General features: G+C 43.8%; 3 protein-coding genes across 5 annotated transcripts; all 3 read right to left on the bottom strand.

The window, feature by feature from the left end:
- Positions 1 to 441: 441 nt before the first annotated feature.
- LOC127762370 (sugar transport protein MST8-like) lies at positions 442 to 3700 on the bottom strand. 2 transcript variants are annotated; one of them, XM_052286861.1, is made up of 4 exons: positions 3367 to 3700; positions 2955 to 3277; positions 1921 to 2553; positions 1146 to 1709 (listed from the first exon to the last, which is right to left on the bottom strand). In XM_052286861.1, the coding sequence occupies exons 1-4, from the start codon at positions 3500 to 3502 to the stop codon at positions 1239 to 1241; spliced, it is 1563 nt and encodes a 520-aa protein (XP_052142821.1). In that variant the 5' UTR covers positions 3503 to 3700; the 3' UTR covers positions 1146 to 1238. The 2 variants fall into 2 exon arrangements, with proteins under 2 accessions (XP_052142820.1, XP_052142821.1); XM_052286860.1 differs by having other exon boundaries at positions 442 to 2553.
- Positions 3701 to 3883: 183 nt separating this feature from the next.
- LOC127762371 (uncharacterized) lies at positions 3884 to 6127 on the bottom strand. 2 transcript variants are annotated; one of them, XM_052286863.1, is made up of 2 exons: positions 5786 to 5913; positions 3884 to 5711 (listed from the first exon to the last, which is right to left on the bottom strand). In XM_052286863.1, the coding sequence occupies exons 1-2, from the start codon at positions 5818 to 5820 to the stop codon at positions 4250 to 4252; spliced, it is 1497 nt and encodes a 498-aa protein (XP_052142823.1). In that variant the 5' UTR covers positions 5821 to 5913; the 3' UTR covers positions 3884 to 4249. The 2 variants fall into 2 exon arrangements, with proteins under 2 accessions (XP_052142823.1, XP_052142822.1); XM_052286862.1 differs by having other exon boundaries at positions 3884 to 6127.
- Positions 6128 to 12729: 6602 nt separating this feature from the next.
- Positions 12730 to 14687, bottom strand: LOC127762372 (F-box protein At2g39490-like). The gene is made up of 3 exons (XM_052286864.1): positions 13566 to 14687; positions 13327 to 13488; positions 12730 to 13234 (listed from the first exon to the last, which is right to left on the bottom strand). Exons 1-3 carry the CDS (start codon positions 14520 to 14522, stop codon positions 12866 to 12868), a joined length of 1488 nt encoding a protein of 495 aa, XP_052142824.1. The 5' UTR covers positions 14523 to 14687; the 3' UTR covers positions 12730 to 12865.
- Positions 14688 to 17406: the final 2719 nt, after the last annotated feature.

Below are 17406 nucleotides of genomic sequence, written 5' to 3'. Positions count from 1 at the left end.
TTCATAAATTACACTATAACTTACAAGAAAATGCACTGTAAATTTGAGTGAGAAAATCGAGTGAGAGATAAGAAAAAATCTTTCGAGTGAGATATAGCAAAATCGAATTAATTTAGGTCCAATATTTGCAGTGTAAAAAAGCAACATTTTTGTAATTATTTCTATATTTTTTAATTTAAATATATTCTTTATTCTTACAGCTAAATTAATCATCCAATAGAAATTATGGGCTGAGAAAATTGGGCCAGACAAGGTCTCCATGGGAAAAATTGCAGTGTGAAAAAGCAACATTTTTGTAATTATTTATATATTTTTTTAATTTAAATCTATTCTTTATTCTTACAGCTAAATTAATCATCCAATAGAAATTATGGGCTGAGAAAATTGGGCCAGACAAGGTCTCCATGGGAAAATAAACTAGTCATCAATAAACTGCGGACAAGCTCAATTGAGAGTACTGATTTATGGACCAAAGCCCCAAGGAAAACAAACTTGTCATCAATTCTTCATTTACAAATTAAAACAAGCTGACATCAAAGTGACAAACTTACATGGAAAACAACAAACAAAATGGTACACTTACAACGACATGCTATGATCAGTCCTACTCCCTCTATCAAAAAAAAAAAAAAAGACAAACCCTAAGTTTCCGTGTCCAATGTTTGACTGTCCGTCTTATATGAAATTTTTTTATGATTAGTATTTTCATTGTTGTTAGATGATAAAACATGATTAATACTTTATGCGTGACTTACCTTTTTATTTTTTTCATAATTTTTTTAAATAAGACGGACGGCCAAATGCTGGACACGGAAACCCAGGGTTTGTCTTTTTTTAGATAGAGAGAGTACATACCAGTAGTACAAACAACATCAGAATCGGCAACAAGTTTAATTACCAACTAATCAATGAGTGAACCCATGCTGCATCCCTAGCTATGAAAAGTACTCCATCTGTAAAAAAAAAAAAAAAACCCAACCTATATCTAGATACAACATAATCTAGATAGGCCGCCTGTCCAAATTTATTATAGATTATGTCCTATCCAAATACTAGGATGAGCTTTTTGATGAAGAGAGTATGTGTCTTCTTCGATCATAATCAGGCAATTAATCAATTAGCTTAACTGAAATGATAGATCAATCAATCAACATTGTTCATGTTAGCTAACCTTTTCTTCTCTTCTCTTTTTCGGGAACGCGTAAAAGCTTTGCACGTCAGTATATTAGTAGAGAACTCTAGCTCATCTCTAGGGCTATCCTCTTCCTCATCTCGGCGCCGCCGCGGTCGGGGGAGTCGACGATGAACTTGCGCCAGAACCAGTGCTTCCGCCAGACGTGCGCCACCTCCTCGAGCGGCACGCACTTGGTCTCCGGGAGGAGGGTGGCGATGAAGACGGTCATGAGGAGGACCCAGGCGCCGAAGAAGTAGAAGAGGCCGAAGCGGAGGTGGCAGAGGAGGGTGAGGAAGATCTGGCTGATGAACGCCGTGAAGAACATGTTCACCGCCACCGTCACGCTCTGCGCCGCCGACCTCACCGCCAGCGGGTACACCTCGCTCGGGATCAGCCACCCCATCGGCCCCCACGACCACGCGAACCCGGCCACGTACACGCACACGAACAGAACGATGCACATCGCGTACTGCTCCGACATCGCCCCCGTCCCGCTCACCCCGAACTGTAATCCGATGAATGTTCCCACCAAGATCTGCAAAGAAATCAAACAAGATTGTTAACAAATTAAATCTTTGGTTTTGCAGACAAGGTGTTTGATGAAATGGGTGAGTGCTTGCTGAATAAATTAAATCTTTGGTTTTGCAGTCAAGGTGTTTGATGAAATGGGTGATTGCTTGCTGAATAATTAAATCTTTGTGTTTTGCAGACAAGGTGTTTGATGAAATGGGTGGTTGCTTGCTTGCCTGGGAGATGATCATTTGGGTGCCACCTTGGAGGAAGAGGGCGCGGCGGCCGACCTTGTCGGCGGTCATGACGGCGACGAAGGTGGAGAAGACGTTGACGAGGCCGGTGATGACGGAGGAGACGAGGGAGGCGTCCTGGCGGAAGCCGACGGTCTTGAAGAGGACGGGGGCGTAGAACATGATGACGTTGATGCCGGTGAGCTGCTGGAAGAAGGGGATGAGCACCGCGAACGCGAGCTGCGGCTTGTACCTGCCGCCGAAGAAGAGCTCCCGCCACGGGTGCGCCACCGCCTTGCTCTCCTCGCTCGCCGTCGTCAGGTCCTCGAACTCGGCGCGCACGTCGTCGACGCCGCGGATCTTGGCCAGCGTCGCGCGCGCCGCCTCGCCCTCGCCGCGCGCGATGAGCGACACCGGCGTGTCCGGGATGGCCAGCGACCCCAGCGCGATCACCGCCGCCGGCACCGTCCCGAACGCCAGCCCCACGCGCCACCCCCACCCGCCGGCGATCTTCGACGTCCAGTACGTTGTCAGGCTCGCCGACAGGATCCCCACCGTGATCATCAGCTGGAACAGTATGTTCAGCATCCCCCGCTGCTGCGCCGGCGCCATCTCCGATATGTACAGCGGTGACGCCTGCAGGCCAATCACCGGCGATCGATCAACAATTGATATATAATTTTGAGTATTTTCTACACCTTAGCTGTATACATGCGGTTTAAATGGTTATATAAAATTTTCAAAAAATAGATTATAATGATATAAGACACTATAGAAACATGTAAGTTAAAATTCAATAATAAAATTAACAAATTTTTATGGGTTGTACATTACAATTACAATGTACTATTCACTGTTTGATTTTACTCTTTTTTTTTTAATTGTAGATTAAATTTAATCTTACATGCTTATCTATAGATTTATATCATTTCAACTTATGTTATTGTTTTATTTAAATAAATATAATTATTTAAGTCACATACAAATAATAATGAGTGTTATGGTATGCAGGTGATCGATGTCACATGACAACGTACGTGGATGCAGAGGCCGACGCCGACGCCGAGGAGGAGGCGGCCGGTGAGGAGAACGATGAAGTTGAAGGAGATGGCGCCGAGGATGGCGCCGATGAGGTAGGCGACGGCGGCGACGAAGAGGGTCCACTTGCGGCCGAAGGCGCGGGACATCGGGGAGGCGAAGATGCCGGCGACCATGGCGGAGAGGAAGAGCGACGAGCCGAACAGCGTCAGCACCTGGCTGTCGAACTTGCAGTACTGGTTCGTGATCACCCGCTCCTGCTGCTGCTCGAAGATCACCGGGAAGAACATCGCCAAGAACGACTCCGTCGACGTCAACCCGGCTGCCATGGACGTGACCAGTCAACCACAACCAAGAAGAATCGTATGTAATGGCGGCGGCGGCGGCGACGGCCGGTGAGGTTGCGTGTACCGGTGAGGCCGATGTCGTAGCCGAAGATGCAGCCGCCGACGGAGGCGATGAGGCAGCAGAAGAAGACGAAGCCGGTGACCTCGCCGGGGTACGTCTTGTACCGCGTGTGGTGGTGCACGATCACGGCCCCCGGCATCTTGCCCGGCCGGCCGGCGGCGGCGGCGGCGGCGGATCGATCGAACGGCGGCGACGTGGGAGATCGGTCGATCGATCGATCGAAGCCGCGAGCTGCGCGGAGGAGGGAATCAATGGAGGAAGAGAAGAGAGAGAGGAGTACTTAAGAGAGGGGAGGCCTCGGCGAACGGCGCGACGGCAATGGTGGGTGCATGGCGAGCGCGAGCGCCCTAAATCGTAGGGACGTCTCCTTGGTTTCAAGGTCAACCAGAAAAAATGATTTCCATTCTTAGCAAGTTTACAAGTTAGCATCTTTGCTGGATGCTGCAAAGAAGATGAAATTTCGTTTAGTTCTTATTTATTTGTACCAAGGAACACTAGCTTGTGTTATATTTTAGTTTGGTTTTGTAAAATCACCTGGTCATGAATTGAATGTGGCTTTATAGCAGTAAGGCATAACGACTTGTGTTCAATTTTGTGCACCTAAGAATTGGGGGCAATAAAGTATGAAACACTACAGAAAGCTTCAAAAATCATAAGTTGGATGTGACAAACAAACGATTGATTGATTATAGGCCGTGCGATCTACACAAAAGAATTTCATGGATAGTACAAAAGAATTGTAGGGATGAGTAGTGAGGACTGAACAAGAATGTAACAGGCAAAGAGGAACTATGAACAGCACGCAGCCACGCAGGGTAGCAAAAGCTGAATCAATGAATTCTGTGGTTCAAAACTGAAGAGCAATCAGGTAAACGCGAGAAGGAAGTCATGTGATCCGGATTCTCGTAAGAATGCTTTGCAACTTGTTAGCACAGAGTTTCTTCACGATCTTCTTGGCAGGAAGGTCACCGGAGTCTGCGAGTCCTTTCAAGCTGACAAAATGTTGAGACGATATGATCTTCTTCCTTCCAGCACTGGTCTCTGCCAACGACACGAGGCAAGAAATGGCCAAATCCTTCGCCATCGTCTTGCCGTCACCGTGCTCAAGCGACTGCAGCAGCCGGTTCAGATTATCACCATCTTGGATGAAAACTACACGGTTAGAGTGAAGCAACAGTAGGTTGCAGAGTACTTGTGCTGCCATCTCCCTGACCTGACAAGATTTGGCTCCAAGTGAGCTTACCAGGGCAGTCATGAACCCTGCCCTGCCAACCATCTTGCTGTATTCCTCGGAGATCCTCGTTAGCCGTACCAGAATGTGGAGGGTGCATTCCAGGACAGCATAGTCAACATTGTTGAGATAGGTTTGAAGCCAGCTAAGAAAATTGGAGCTGATGAGATCATCTGTCAGAGCTTTGGAAGGGAGGCAGAAGAATGCAATGGCTGAGAGAGCAACCTCCCTGGCTTTGGATGAGTATGGAAGATCAGGGTTCATCAGCTGAGTGAGTGATTGGATCATCCCCATGCTGATTGCTGCTTGTCTGACATTGGCATCAGCCAAGGCCATGTAATGGAGCAGCTCAACTGATCCAACTTTGCGTTCTTCCTCCTTTTGTCGGGACAGCTTCACCAACTCCATAACTGCACCTTGTTCCACCATGAACATCTTCACCTCCTCCACCCTGCTCAGGTTCTTCAGCACCGCGAAAGCGGAGCTGACCAGCTTGCCCCTGCTATCGACATTGGCACAGACGATCAGGAGCACGGTGACACCGCCTTGTGCGCAGACGGCCCAGACGTTGTCGGAGTTGCTCGTCAGCTCCCTCAATGCATGAGCTGCTCTCTCCCTTGATGAAACAGTAGTGCTGGTGCAGCTTGGACTATCCAGTAACTGGACAAGTGGAGCAACCACACCTGCTTTCACAAGCATTCCTCTGTAAGAATCATAGCCTGCAATAAGGGAGACAATTCTTGCAGCCTGTTCTTGAATGCATGCATCCCCTGATTCAAGAAAGCTGATCAGGAGAGTGATGCTGTTATCAATGTCAAGAGCTACAATCTTGACATACTCGACATCTTCAGATAGGAGCTCTCCAATGGTGACCAGGGCTTGTTTTCTTTGAGCCAAATCCCCAATCCTCACCCTCAAGAAGAGATCATTGATGTAGAACCTCTTGTTGCTTAGGCTTGCACCAATGGCAGGCCTCGTTGCGATGACAGCTTGAGAAAGCACAGAAATTCTGGAGGAAACCATCTCCTTGAGGTCCTTCAGGTGGATATCAAGCTTGGAGCTGATGCTGTCCAAATCACTCCTCAGACGAAGCCTTCCACCATTGTAAGATTCATCGCTGCATTGAGAAGCAATAGCTTGAATATGACTTACTGTTGCTGTAGCCGTCTGAAGAAACTGAACAAGAATCACATTTTCGTTGCAGCTGCCGTCGTCTCCTGGCGCATTCAGGTTGGAACAGAGTTGCTGAAGCTTGTACTTGATGGATTGCCACTTGACTGGGAACTGAACAATCGAATAAGCCATTGATGCTGAAGCCGATGCCTTTAAAATTTGCAGCTTCTCACTGCATTCTGATACCTCCATTCCTGCACTCCTGTTGGGATCAAAACTGGTTCTTGGGAGTTGGAGACATGGAATTGAAGATATGCAGATAGTAGTTTTTCTGTTTAGTAAATGATAATGATAAGGTTCTTATAGCTCTAGTGGTCTGCAATGTATATGCAAAGCCCAGCTGGCCTGGCCAGATGAATGGATCAGTTGGTGAATCCATTTGATCTGTCTTTTTGCTGCCTCCTTTTGGTTTCTTCGATTGGAATTTTGCACTGCTCTGCCTGCCACAGGCTCGAGGCATCTTTTGCTGCACCGAAGTGGGTTAGATTTAGTGGGATAGGTGGGTGGAGTGCTGGGGTGTGAAGCATATCCTTAATATAAACCTCGGTAGGGTTGATTACACCTGATAATCATATATAAACTGCTTCTCATTGTGATATGTGCAAACATCAACTCTTCCATAAATGCCTTTATTTAGTAAAATATTAATATTCAATTTACCTTTTCCCTTCTTTGTTTTGTCCTATGGAAAAAAAGCTGGCTGGCACCAAACAAACAGTTCTTTTTCTTTTCCCTTTTTTTTCAGATTGCAGTAGTACCATACAAACTTGCATTGAAAGAAACACTGTATAATGGGGTCATCTATGATGCAGAATCTGAGCGCTACTGCATGGTGGACCTACAGACCCCAAAAATATGCATGACAAAAGCAACTTGGAATGGAAGTATTAAAGGAAAGATTAATGTTTGCATCAAGCCATGGCCCAATGACCAGTCCTTTCACAGTTCAAGTGAACAATGCATAACAGTAATAGGCTGTAAAATGCAAATGTGAAATGATAAGAGGGTGTGAAAGAAGTTTATCACATGTTAGGACCTGAGGTACTGGACCTGTTTCAGACTCTCCCCATGCTGCCCTCTGCTCGTCTGTATCCAGCAGGTTTAGCTGTGTACTGCATTCATTTATAAAGGTAGTTACAAAGAGATTAGATACGGTACGGAGAGCTAAGATAAGAGCAAGTGCACGTGCTGGAAAAGAGCTAATTGGTTGGTGTGAGCATTGAGCAGGGAAAATGGACCAGCATGCTGGAGTAGTAGAGACTGTACGACCACTGACCAGTACGGGTGGTACCTAATTATCCCAGTGGCACACCACCTCCCATGTGATGTACTACTGATGTACCCTCCTAAATTCAGGATTGGATAAGCTAGACATACTGTCGTCGCTAACCCTGTAGAACAAATTAAAAAAAAACTAGGAGCTTGAGACCACACTTTATTTCTAGATATATATGCATCTAGACAAATATTTGTCTAGATTCATAAGAAAAAATTGAAGTCTAAGTAGGACAGAGGTAGTAAGTAAATAAAGAACAAGTAAAGGTGCATCCTCTCCATACAAAGGAAATCCATAGGAGAAAATTGCAGCTATATTATTTTATAGAAGTATGTTTGTACCTAGAAAATGCATTTCATATTAGTATAATAATTTGCAGCGTGCAGTGTACGTGCTAGTGCTGCTCCTAGATACTCAAAGGTTATTACTCTCAGCTACCTCCAGAATCAGATATTAAAAGGTCATACGGATTGTAATCGGGGCCATCCAATCAGTCAATACAGTGCTTTTGCAGTTTTGCTCCCGGAAGAACCCAATATGGGATAACAAGATATACCCAGTCGTCTTTGTAAAATCCTCCTCCAGCTGCCACTACTTAAAAATTAAACCCCCAAAATAATATGGATGAACTTGGAAGTAACATACATCTCCTTCATGCTGAAACCTGGTAGCTTTGAGCCTTTGAAGAGCAAGGTAAATAAAATACAAAAACTGGTCACCAAGTGAAGAAAGAGAAGAGCACCAATAGGACTCAAAGACTACCAGTAATTGGCTAATTGCTTGTGCCTTTTTAATTTACAAGTTTCCCCATGATTTTGTAGCCCACCTTTTAAGGGAATTGTGAACACTACCCAGACATGTCCACCTGCCCGCACCACTTTCTGGAAGAGAGGGGACTAATTATTATTATTATTATGGCTCTAAATCGCCACTTCAAATAACTTGATCCTGTAGCCCCTGTAGCAACATAGCTCGACATCAAGGAATACAAATACTAAAAAGTAGTCTCAACTTTCAACATAGACCACCACTAGCACAGTAGCACGTATGCTGTACACTGATTTAAATAAGATGTGCACATACCATTCATCGTAAAGTAAATGGTACACTGAAATGGGAGGACAAATGAAAAGGCAGGTATACTAGGCAAACAATACAGTGAAATGGAAGGACAAAAGAAAAGCAAGGTACTGCAAAGGACACAAATATTTAAGAGACGTTGAGAGAGCATTCATATGTATGTACCAGACATATAATTGGTTATTTATTATTATATTTATTACAGGTCAGTAGTATAGACGTATGGAACAATGAAAATACGCATGGAAGACTGGAAATAGAACTGTAGAAACCACCTGAGCTGTTGGGCAACAAACCTTTCCCAATTCATGTCTTGATGAGCCATATATGATATATGATCACCAACAAGGCATTTATATGAATGAAATCCAAAAAAAGAGGTGATTCCAAGACCAGCAGCCCAAACAACAGCCTCGAATAAGTTTCCCCAACTGATGTTTGATGAGTTCATCGCAGTTGATCATTATCATACAGAATAAGAATTGTGCTTCCTCTGCAGGCTTTGCTTTGACACCAGGGAAGTACCATCAGAAAAATATCGAACTATGGAGTAAAAGACCAAAAATGCATTCAGCTCCTTGTATAAAAGGCCAAAAGGACAGGGTGCTGGTATTACCATGTATATAGTCAATGGTCATCATATTATTTTAGGGCAAAAGGTCCAGGGAATTGGTCTAGTATGTACATGTTGACTGCCAAACCAAACCATTGGTTTCTAATGGCTAATTAGTCATCTAATGTTCCAGAACAACTCATCTGTTACAAAGTACCCTATAAAGCTCAAAGCCCAAAATTAGCATGAAGTAATACTAGCTTATTATTAAAATTATGTAATTAATTAACTGAACAAAATGAGTGGTATAAGAAAAGAATTTATCAGAGGCAAATAATACTCCATCCGTTCTTGAATAACTGGCAATTTGACCAAATCATTTGTTTCAGAATATTTGTCACCACCATACTTTCATTGGTAAAATCCAATTTTGCCCCTACTTTCCCATGGCTACACTTGTGGGTCTAAATCAATCTTCCACCATAGAGAAAACCTCTAGATACTTCTATTTTGGATCCATTCCTTTCCCCCCACCTCCCATTTATTCTTTTTTTTAATACCATCTCCTAACAATTGCCAAGGGCAAATTGGTCACAAAATTTGTTGCCTTGTTCTACATGGAATGGTCAAATTGTCTATTGCTCAAGAACAGAGGTAGTATAGTGTTCTACTAAGATGTTATTCTAATTGGCAAAGGCTGACTTCAGTTTATATAAGAAATATTAACGAGGCTGGGTATACACTTGTAACAGGAAATTCTTTACCCAGTCTTTCTTAATCAAGTTAGTAGCCATCTTGAAAAAGAATTGTAGCTAGTATTGAAAATAGGGGTTGTCATATGTAAATATGTACCTAACATATTCAACATAACATGCAGACTGAATAACTTAAAGTTGTGGGAGACCTTCAATAATAAAATCATGTACCTCTGCTACAGGGGCAATCACAGTAGGCCCACCATGCCACCATAGATCACAAAAAGTAGGACATCCCTTCATTTCCTCACCGACATATGTGAAGGCGTTCCAAGTAACCAATCACATTCCTTGAGATCTTGTAAGCTGCTCCTCCTTTCTGATTTTTTTGCAAGGTGGCACTGTTAGTAGAGGATATATGTAGCTCATGTATCTTTGAAAAGTTAATTTTAGATAGATTGCAGACTAAAATAAAAGAATATATAGATTATTTCTCAAGTATTGAGAAATCACCAACGGTAAATTTTATCAATGGAGGTGCTACCATAAATTATTTCTCAAGAAATGATTAGGTTTGCATGAAAATGTCTAATTAAACACAAATCACCCCAAAAGTATTAGGATTTTAAAGTGAGTATTTGTGTGCAATAGGTTACCAAACAACTGAATCTCCTTGGTCCTCCCAGCCACAATCAGATCTGTACAGGTGCTTCTAGTGTAGTGTAGTGTACAACCCCTTGAGTCAATAGGCATTGAACATTAAACGGTGAAATTCTCAACACGTTGCTTTCAACTTCTGATAAAAACCCAAGAATCTAAATTAATATAAAGCAGAAGTATGGATTAACTTGCAGAAATTATGACATGGCATATCAAATTTGTTCTGGATGTAACGATATTTTACTGTGCTTTGGAGAACAATCATAAGTAGCTATGTAAGCATGAAAAAGTCATCAAATAAAGTCATCTTTGAATGTGTCAGGCAAAGAGAAGGATTTGACATCAAAATGGAAAATTATCTAAATATCCATAACCTAGGAAGGCAAAGAGAAGGATTTGACAAAAAAAAATGAAAATGCATATATTTACAGAAAATTATCTCACAACTAAATACCAATAACCTAGTTATTCTTGTCATGGTATGTTACTGTTTGTTGACCAGCCTTTAAACGCCTGTGAACCAGTAGGTAGAAAAATGCAAGTACTACTACAGAAACACACGACAGAGAAAGTGTGAATCCCATAAAGCTTAGAAATCACTAAGCCCAAGAAAAGTTAACGTTATTCTTTTTTTTTGCGGGGCAAGGAAAGTGTTATTCAATAGACATGTATGTAAGGTTCATATCCTAAAGGGTTCAAAATATAGCAAAATACAAACACATTAGTAACAGTGCTTTTCAACATAAAAATGCATAAAATAGGTTGTAGCATAATGGATACCTTTATCAACATTACCCATATCATTCCACAAATCACAATGCTGTGTGGCTCAATAGTTCTATGTGGCACACTGGCATTATAAGGTGCAAATGCAAAACAATAAAAGGTGATATGACTTTCAGTTCATATAAGGAGCACATAAGAAATTTCATAAAGATGCTCCACCCAGGTCCCCCCAGCTAACCCAACTGCCCAAGGGTAATACCACCTTCTTAGGGGCAGTGTGAGCTTACATCAGGAAATCATCAGCATGAAATGGTTCATTCAGTCATGCCTCCTCCAACACTGCAAAGCCAAGAAACAAAGCTAGCTAAGAACTGTTCATCAATTGATCTCATCCCTCAGCATCCAAATGACCCAAACATTCAAGTATTTAACAGAACTAAGAGGCCATGATACTAGCCCCAAATAAAAAGCAGGTATAAGAGTTCCAACACCACATTTTGAGCATGAGTTATATAGCGCTTCCATATGACTTAACTTACCACCATATGTTTCATCAGTGCCCTTCTCAGATATATGATTGCATGAAAAGTCAATGTTGCTAGTATCGAGTAAAACTGGCTCCCACCAACACCACAAGTAATTCAGCTTCCATACAAAGCCAGGACAAAGCTATCTTTCATCGTAACTTTGTCACACTGACTTAAAATAAATGTAGATCAGAAAACTAAATACATTGGTTGGAATTTAGAAAGCATTCCATCCATTTTAAAATAATTAAAAAGAAAGAAAGAAAGAAAGAAAAGGAAGGGAGAGAAAGAAGAATCAATCCAACTCCTTCAGAACTCAGATGCATTTCATAACAGCAGGAAGCAAGCAACCACCACACGAAATAGAAATGCATAAACATCAGTACAGGACTCCCTCTATTCCAAGCACCAAAAGAGCATAGATGCTAGAAATCATCAAACAAGCTTATACTAGTATATATTTGCATGAAGTATAAAAAACTGGAGTCCAACTGACTAAAGAACCTCTATAGTGAATAAAGAGTGAAGAGCAAGAGTTCATTCAAATTTACATTCCTATTTGAGTACATCTGCGCCACTTTTTTTTCAGCTTCTATACTGAAATATGTTTGCTATTGATGAACATAAGTCAAGAATATACACAGAATACGAATTTTAAGAAAGTATTTGTTTCTTAAGAAACTCCTTGGGAACTTTCGTGCATTACCAACTTAAACAAGATATACGCACAGTTTCACAGGCAAGAAAGGCATGCTGAAAGATGTATAAGACACATTATACAAGACCAGGATTCTCTGAGGACCGCTAATGAAAACCACTCTTAAGGTTGCACAGGTAACTTAATTCGTGACATACAGTCCAAGGAGTGGGAAAAAGAACACATAGCCCATATCAATTCACATTAGTTGAATGTAGAAACACGTGTTCTGTCATCCGTGCCACCTGTCCTATCTAAGTTCAAACCATATTTTTCACGTTCACGAACAATTGAATATGCTACATTGATGTCCATAACTTCTGTAGTTTCTCCAAATTTATAATCGGTAAGACACTTTCTCCGTGTTCATTTCTTCTCTAATGTATTTTTTTACATGTGTCATGAAGATCAGGCAACAGAATAGCTCACCAATTTTAGAGTGCAAAACATACCAGTCCACCTCCAGGGTAAATCATTTTTATAAATGGTATCTTACAGATAATTGGTACCACATAACACACAGTTATGTTCATAACACACATTGGTGTATGTTTTAGCTAGATGGCATGCCAAAAGCAAATTTTAAATAAGCTAACTCTTGAGGGGATTTTGGACAAGGAAAATTCAGGCATTTGAAAACACAAATTGCAATTATGTTATACCAAACTATAGTTTCAATCATCTTGCCAGAACACGAGGATCATAAGAGGACTGGAATACCACAAATTTCAACCATCTTACCCAGACATTTCAAAACATAAATTGCAAATATATTATACCAAACTTTGTATGCTTGCAGATCTTTTTCATGTCTGTTGCCTAAAAGCTATAATGGTAATAATTAAGGAGCAGCAATTAAACTACGGTGCAATTGCTTATTTCAGCTAAATTCTGACAAAGACCTCCGAATGCAAGGGTAGTATCTGAGGACTAACAGACTCATCAAAAATTATCTGGGCGATTGCTGAAGCTCTTTCAAGATGCAATACATCTGTCTTGAGAAAATGGGGCAGTGCCTCCGAGTGGACCTTTCGGAGGCCTTGTGGGTGAACCTCCTTGGGAGCAATCAGGAACAGTTTGTTAAGACGGCTAGCTTTCCTCAGCAGGAAATCCACCAGTCGTAGTTCATTGCGATAACCCTTGAAGTTTGTCATCTTGACCAACCGAAGGTTTTCTAATCCGCCTTCAGGCGGTTCTTCCTCTGCTACCTCCAAATAATTCGTTGTGAACGAATCATAAGTGTTTGTTGGGAGCTGCAATGTTGAACACAATATGTTAAGTACATAAATGGCACACACCTATAAGTAAACTAGCAACAAAATGCATTTTGCCTAGAAATAACAACCTGCACGAAGAGCCTCTCCAACTGAGGACAACGGCAGGCCTTGAGGAAGCTATAGATATCTGCGAGGTTGGAGTTGGCCATTCCGAACATGAGCAGCTGGAGCTCTCTCAAGCTGTTCAAGCTCTTCTCCACGTTGGGGGTGGCTACTGAAGCAGAGACATACTACAAGGCGTGCAAGTATAAGCACAAAAGCAACAAAATGAAACGCAACCAAAGACGGCATAGATGCTTGGGCAGACCTGGAGAGCAATGCTGCATAGGGTGAGTACGGTGAGGTTTGACAGGCGGGGGACTGCCGACGGCAAGTTGGTGCGCGGCAAACCTGTCTCCGGCCCGCCGGAGCAGAGGTAGAGATGCTCGACACAATCCGCGGTGCTACCGAAAATGTTGCTGCAGAGGAACGCGCCGCTGAACCGGAACGACCGGAGGCGGGGCGCCGATGGCACGCGCAGCTCCGTGGCGCGGGAGCAGTCGACGACGGTGAGGCTCTTGAGATTGGAGGCCCCGACGGTGAAATCGATACGGCGGAGGTGTCGGCAGTACCGGAGCTCGAGCTCGCGGAGGCGCGGGCAGGCGGAGACCACCCGCCGCAGCGCGGCGTCGGTGAGGGAGACGGAGTGGAAATGGATCACCTCGAGCGTGGCGACCATCGCGTTGGCGGACGCCGTGAGGTGGAGCCCCCGCACCGACAGCCGCGCGAGGAGCTTGCTCCCGATGGGGAAGTGCACGGCGAGCGCGCCGGGCCGCCGCGTGCCCCCTCTCGCCCCACGCCCGCCGCCGCCGTCGAGCCGCAGCCGCACCTCCTCCACGTCGCACGCCGCCGCGTACTCGATGAACCGCTTCAGCTCGGGGGGCGCGAGCTGCCCCGCGTGGAAGGCGAGCGAGAGGAGGTCCATCCGCCGCCTCCCGCGCCGGTCGATGCCCGCGAGGTGCTCGGCCCGCAGCGCCGCCACCGACGCCGACGCGGCTCCTCCCCCCGATGGCAGCCGCACGTCGAGCGACGACGGGTCGGGCCACCGCTGCTCCCACAACCCCCGCCACCGCGACGAGAGGGCCCCCGTCCGGATTGCCGACTTGAGCGGCAGGAGGCTCAGAATCTGGAGCCGCAGCGCGTCGGGGAGGTCCGAGATGCGGTCCTCCTCCTCCTCCCCCCACCCCCGCCGCCGCTGCCGCCTCCCCTCCTGATCCCCCACCATTTCCACCCCCTCCCCGCTACCGCCGCCGCCGCCGCATCGACGCGGATTGGATGGATTCGCCGCGGCCGCGCGGGTGGATGGCTGGGTCCTCCTCCTCCTCTCTCTCTCTCAGTATCAAGGAAGAGGAAGAGACGTGCGGAGGCGTCCGTCTCTTCGGCGGGGCGAAGCGGTGCGTGTGCCGTCTCCACCGTGCTACTGCCGCTCGCTAAATACACGCGGCTCGTACGGGTTCACCAGTGTAGTGTACTACCAGCCCAGCCTCGGTGCGCCGGTCTACTTCTGGCTCACCGCACCGCACCGCACATTCGCATCACCCGGGCCTTTTTTGGCCCGGGTCGCCGGCACGGTGCCGAGCCCTTTTCACACGCTGGCCCTCTCCACCTTCCTCCCATTTTTCCTCCTCCTCGTGGTTTTTTTCTCCTTTTGTTTTCACACCTTTTTTTTGGGTGTTTATGAAGGGACATTCGCGCGGTATATGCAAATGTGTGTACAGTGTGTAGTGTAATGCGCGAACGTTTAAACATTTACGCGGGAATGGTGCACGCAAATGTGCGCGCTGGGTGTTATGCGTGGACATTTGCGCGGGAACGGTGCATGCAAGCCGTATGTATGGGGTGTAGCATGCACATTTACGCGGGACGTGGTAAATATGCAAGCGTGTTCCCAACGGCACATGTGTGTGCGCGGTTCATGTTTTTATGGCTGTGTTTAGTGTAGCGTAAAGTTTAGATTTTGGTTGAAATTGGAGATGATGTGACTGAAAAGTTGTGTGTGTATGACAGGTTGATGTGATGAAAAAGATTGAAGTTTGGATCCAAACTATGGATCTAAACACAGTTTATATGTAAAAATGTTCTATGTAAAGAAAATGTTTGATTAGAAATAAAGTTTTGATGTTGAAATTGGAGCCATGTCGAAATTAGATGTGTCTTCTGTGTGTAGAAATACTATTTTAGGAAAACCTTATGTATATAAGGTTTCAATATGGAATGCTTCTTTGTATAAAATGGAACCAAGTTTGATTTAGATATTGAAGTTCATATATATAAATTTTATCTATATAAAGTTTATGTGTATAAAGTTTCACACTAGAAGTTTGATCCGATTCAAAAATGGGACATTTGCCCTCGGGGGGGTACGCATGAATCTTTTTGACCCTTTTTAGTGCCTTCCGTTCACTGCCTGCTTAGTTTATCCAAGTTAAGCCAGGGCAAAAATAATTAGGCACCAAATTGAAATGGCATTTGGTTTTGATAGTGGGTTAATAAACAATAAACCTTTTTATAATATCCTCACTGCTGCTAATTTTGAGCGAACTTTCTAATAACCGTGTAGATGTACTAGCTGGGACGGATAATATAGAGAAAAGCAAGCATATATTTTCCTTTTTTTTTCTGATTGGCAGCGGATGGTACACAGCCACGCCGGGAAAAAGGGGTTACTACATGCGTCTCCATGTCTGTCAAATCATGCTGTTCCTTTCAATAAAGGTTAGTTTTTACAGGATTTGTCCAGCTAATATGTTGATTGACAGATTCTGAGACTGAAAATTAACCCTGACCTTTGGTCTGATGATGCACCCATGCGATTCTACAGCTGCTACACCACTATATATATACATCAGTGGTTGAACAACTGCACCGTAAATTGTTTATAGGACAATTTTGTATAAGAGCATGTATAATAGAAAGCTATAAGCCAGCTGCAAATATATTTTAAGAAATAAATGATGAGAGAGAATAGCAGCGGGCTATAGATTTGTAGCCAAAGTAGCACGGATTACAAGACGCAGTGTGTGTATGACTGGTGGGACTAGGTATTAATAGTATAGTATGTAACTATTGTATGAATGATCTATTATATTGGCTATATATGAATTAGAGCTAGTACTATACTATTAAACTTGTTGTTCTAAGTACTTTGCTACAGCAAATAAACAGATGCACCAATTCTGAGGTCTGTAACTTTGCAAGTGCACCATTACTGCATCAAATTTTGCAGGAAAGTGTGGTGCTAGATTTGCTATGCCACTATCTGTCGCTTTCATTCAGCTTCATTTTTTTTTCAGTACGCAAAAGCTTTGCACACCAATATCTTAGATGAGATGGAACTTACAGCTTCACCATGTTCGGCTGGAATTGGCTTCAACCATGTTTTGTTAACGAGTTTTCAAGATAAAAACCATTGTTTGTGCAGTAAACATGTGGGATTAATTAACCATACAAATATCATTTCATTATCCACATCATAACCTATGGCTGTCCCTCTCATCTCACCATCCCTCAACTTTCTCCCTCACCTACAGTGGTCTTCGTTCCCGCTTTGAAGCACACGGCCGTTCAACATCGAACCACAGCATGACACGCATCCAAATCTTGTTGCAAAGGCAAGTGATTTCATCCATAAAACTTATGATGTCAAAAAAAGTTGGATTGATCTTGAGTTGAGTACCAGTGCCAGTGTGCCACCTAATCTCCTCCAACTTTTGCCTTGGCTGCATCAGGGTTGTCACCAATTAGGGAAAGGGATCTCATGTTTGTGAGCACAGTAAAAGATGGCATAATCAGATGTTGGTTTGAGGTGAAAAAGGAAGAAGGGACATTATTGTGGATCTGTCCATACAATCTCCACCGTCCCTAATTGTGGTTAGCAACAAGAAAAACGTGGATATCACTACAAATCTCTTGGGTTGGCTTGTGTAGTTGTGTAGTAGGAGGTCAATTGCTATCATGGGTTTTGGTTTGATTCCTTCATGGCAGGTGACCACGAGCTTTAACAGCGGTGATATTGTGAGAAATTGTTCAACAAAAAAATGTAGTATATGTATTATGAGTGGTTTAAAGGTTAAATATGAAAAATTGACCTCAACAAAAAAAAATCAAAC

Source organism: Oryza glaberrima, chromosome 2 (assembly GCF_000147395.1).
Source record: "Oryza glaberrima chromosome 2, OglaRS2, whole genome shotgun sequence".
NCBI lineage: Eukaryota > Viridiplantae > Streptophyta > Magnoliopsida > Poales > Poaceae > Oryza > Oryza glaberrima.
Note: the sequence above shows the minus strand (reverse complement) of the source record. Positions and strands in the feature narration are given on the sequence as shown.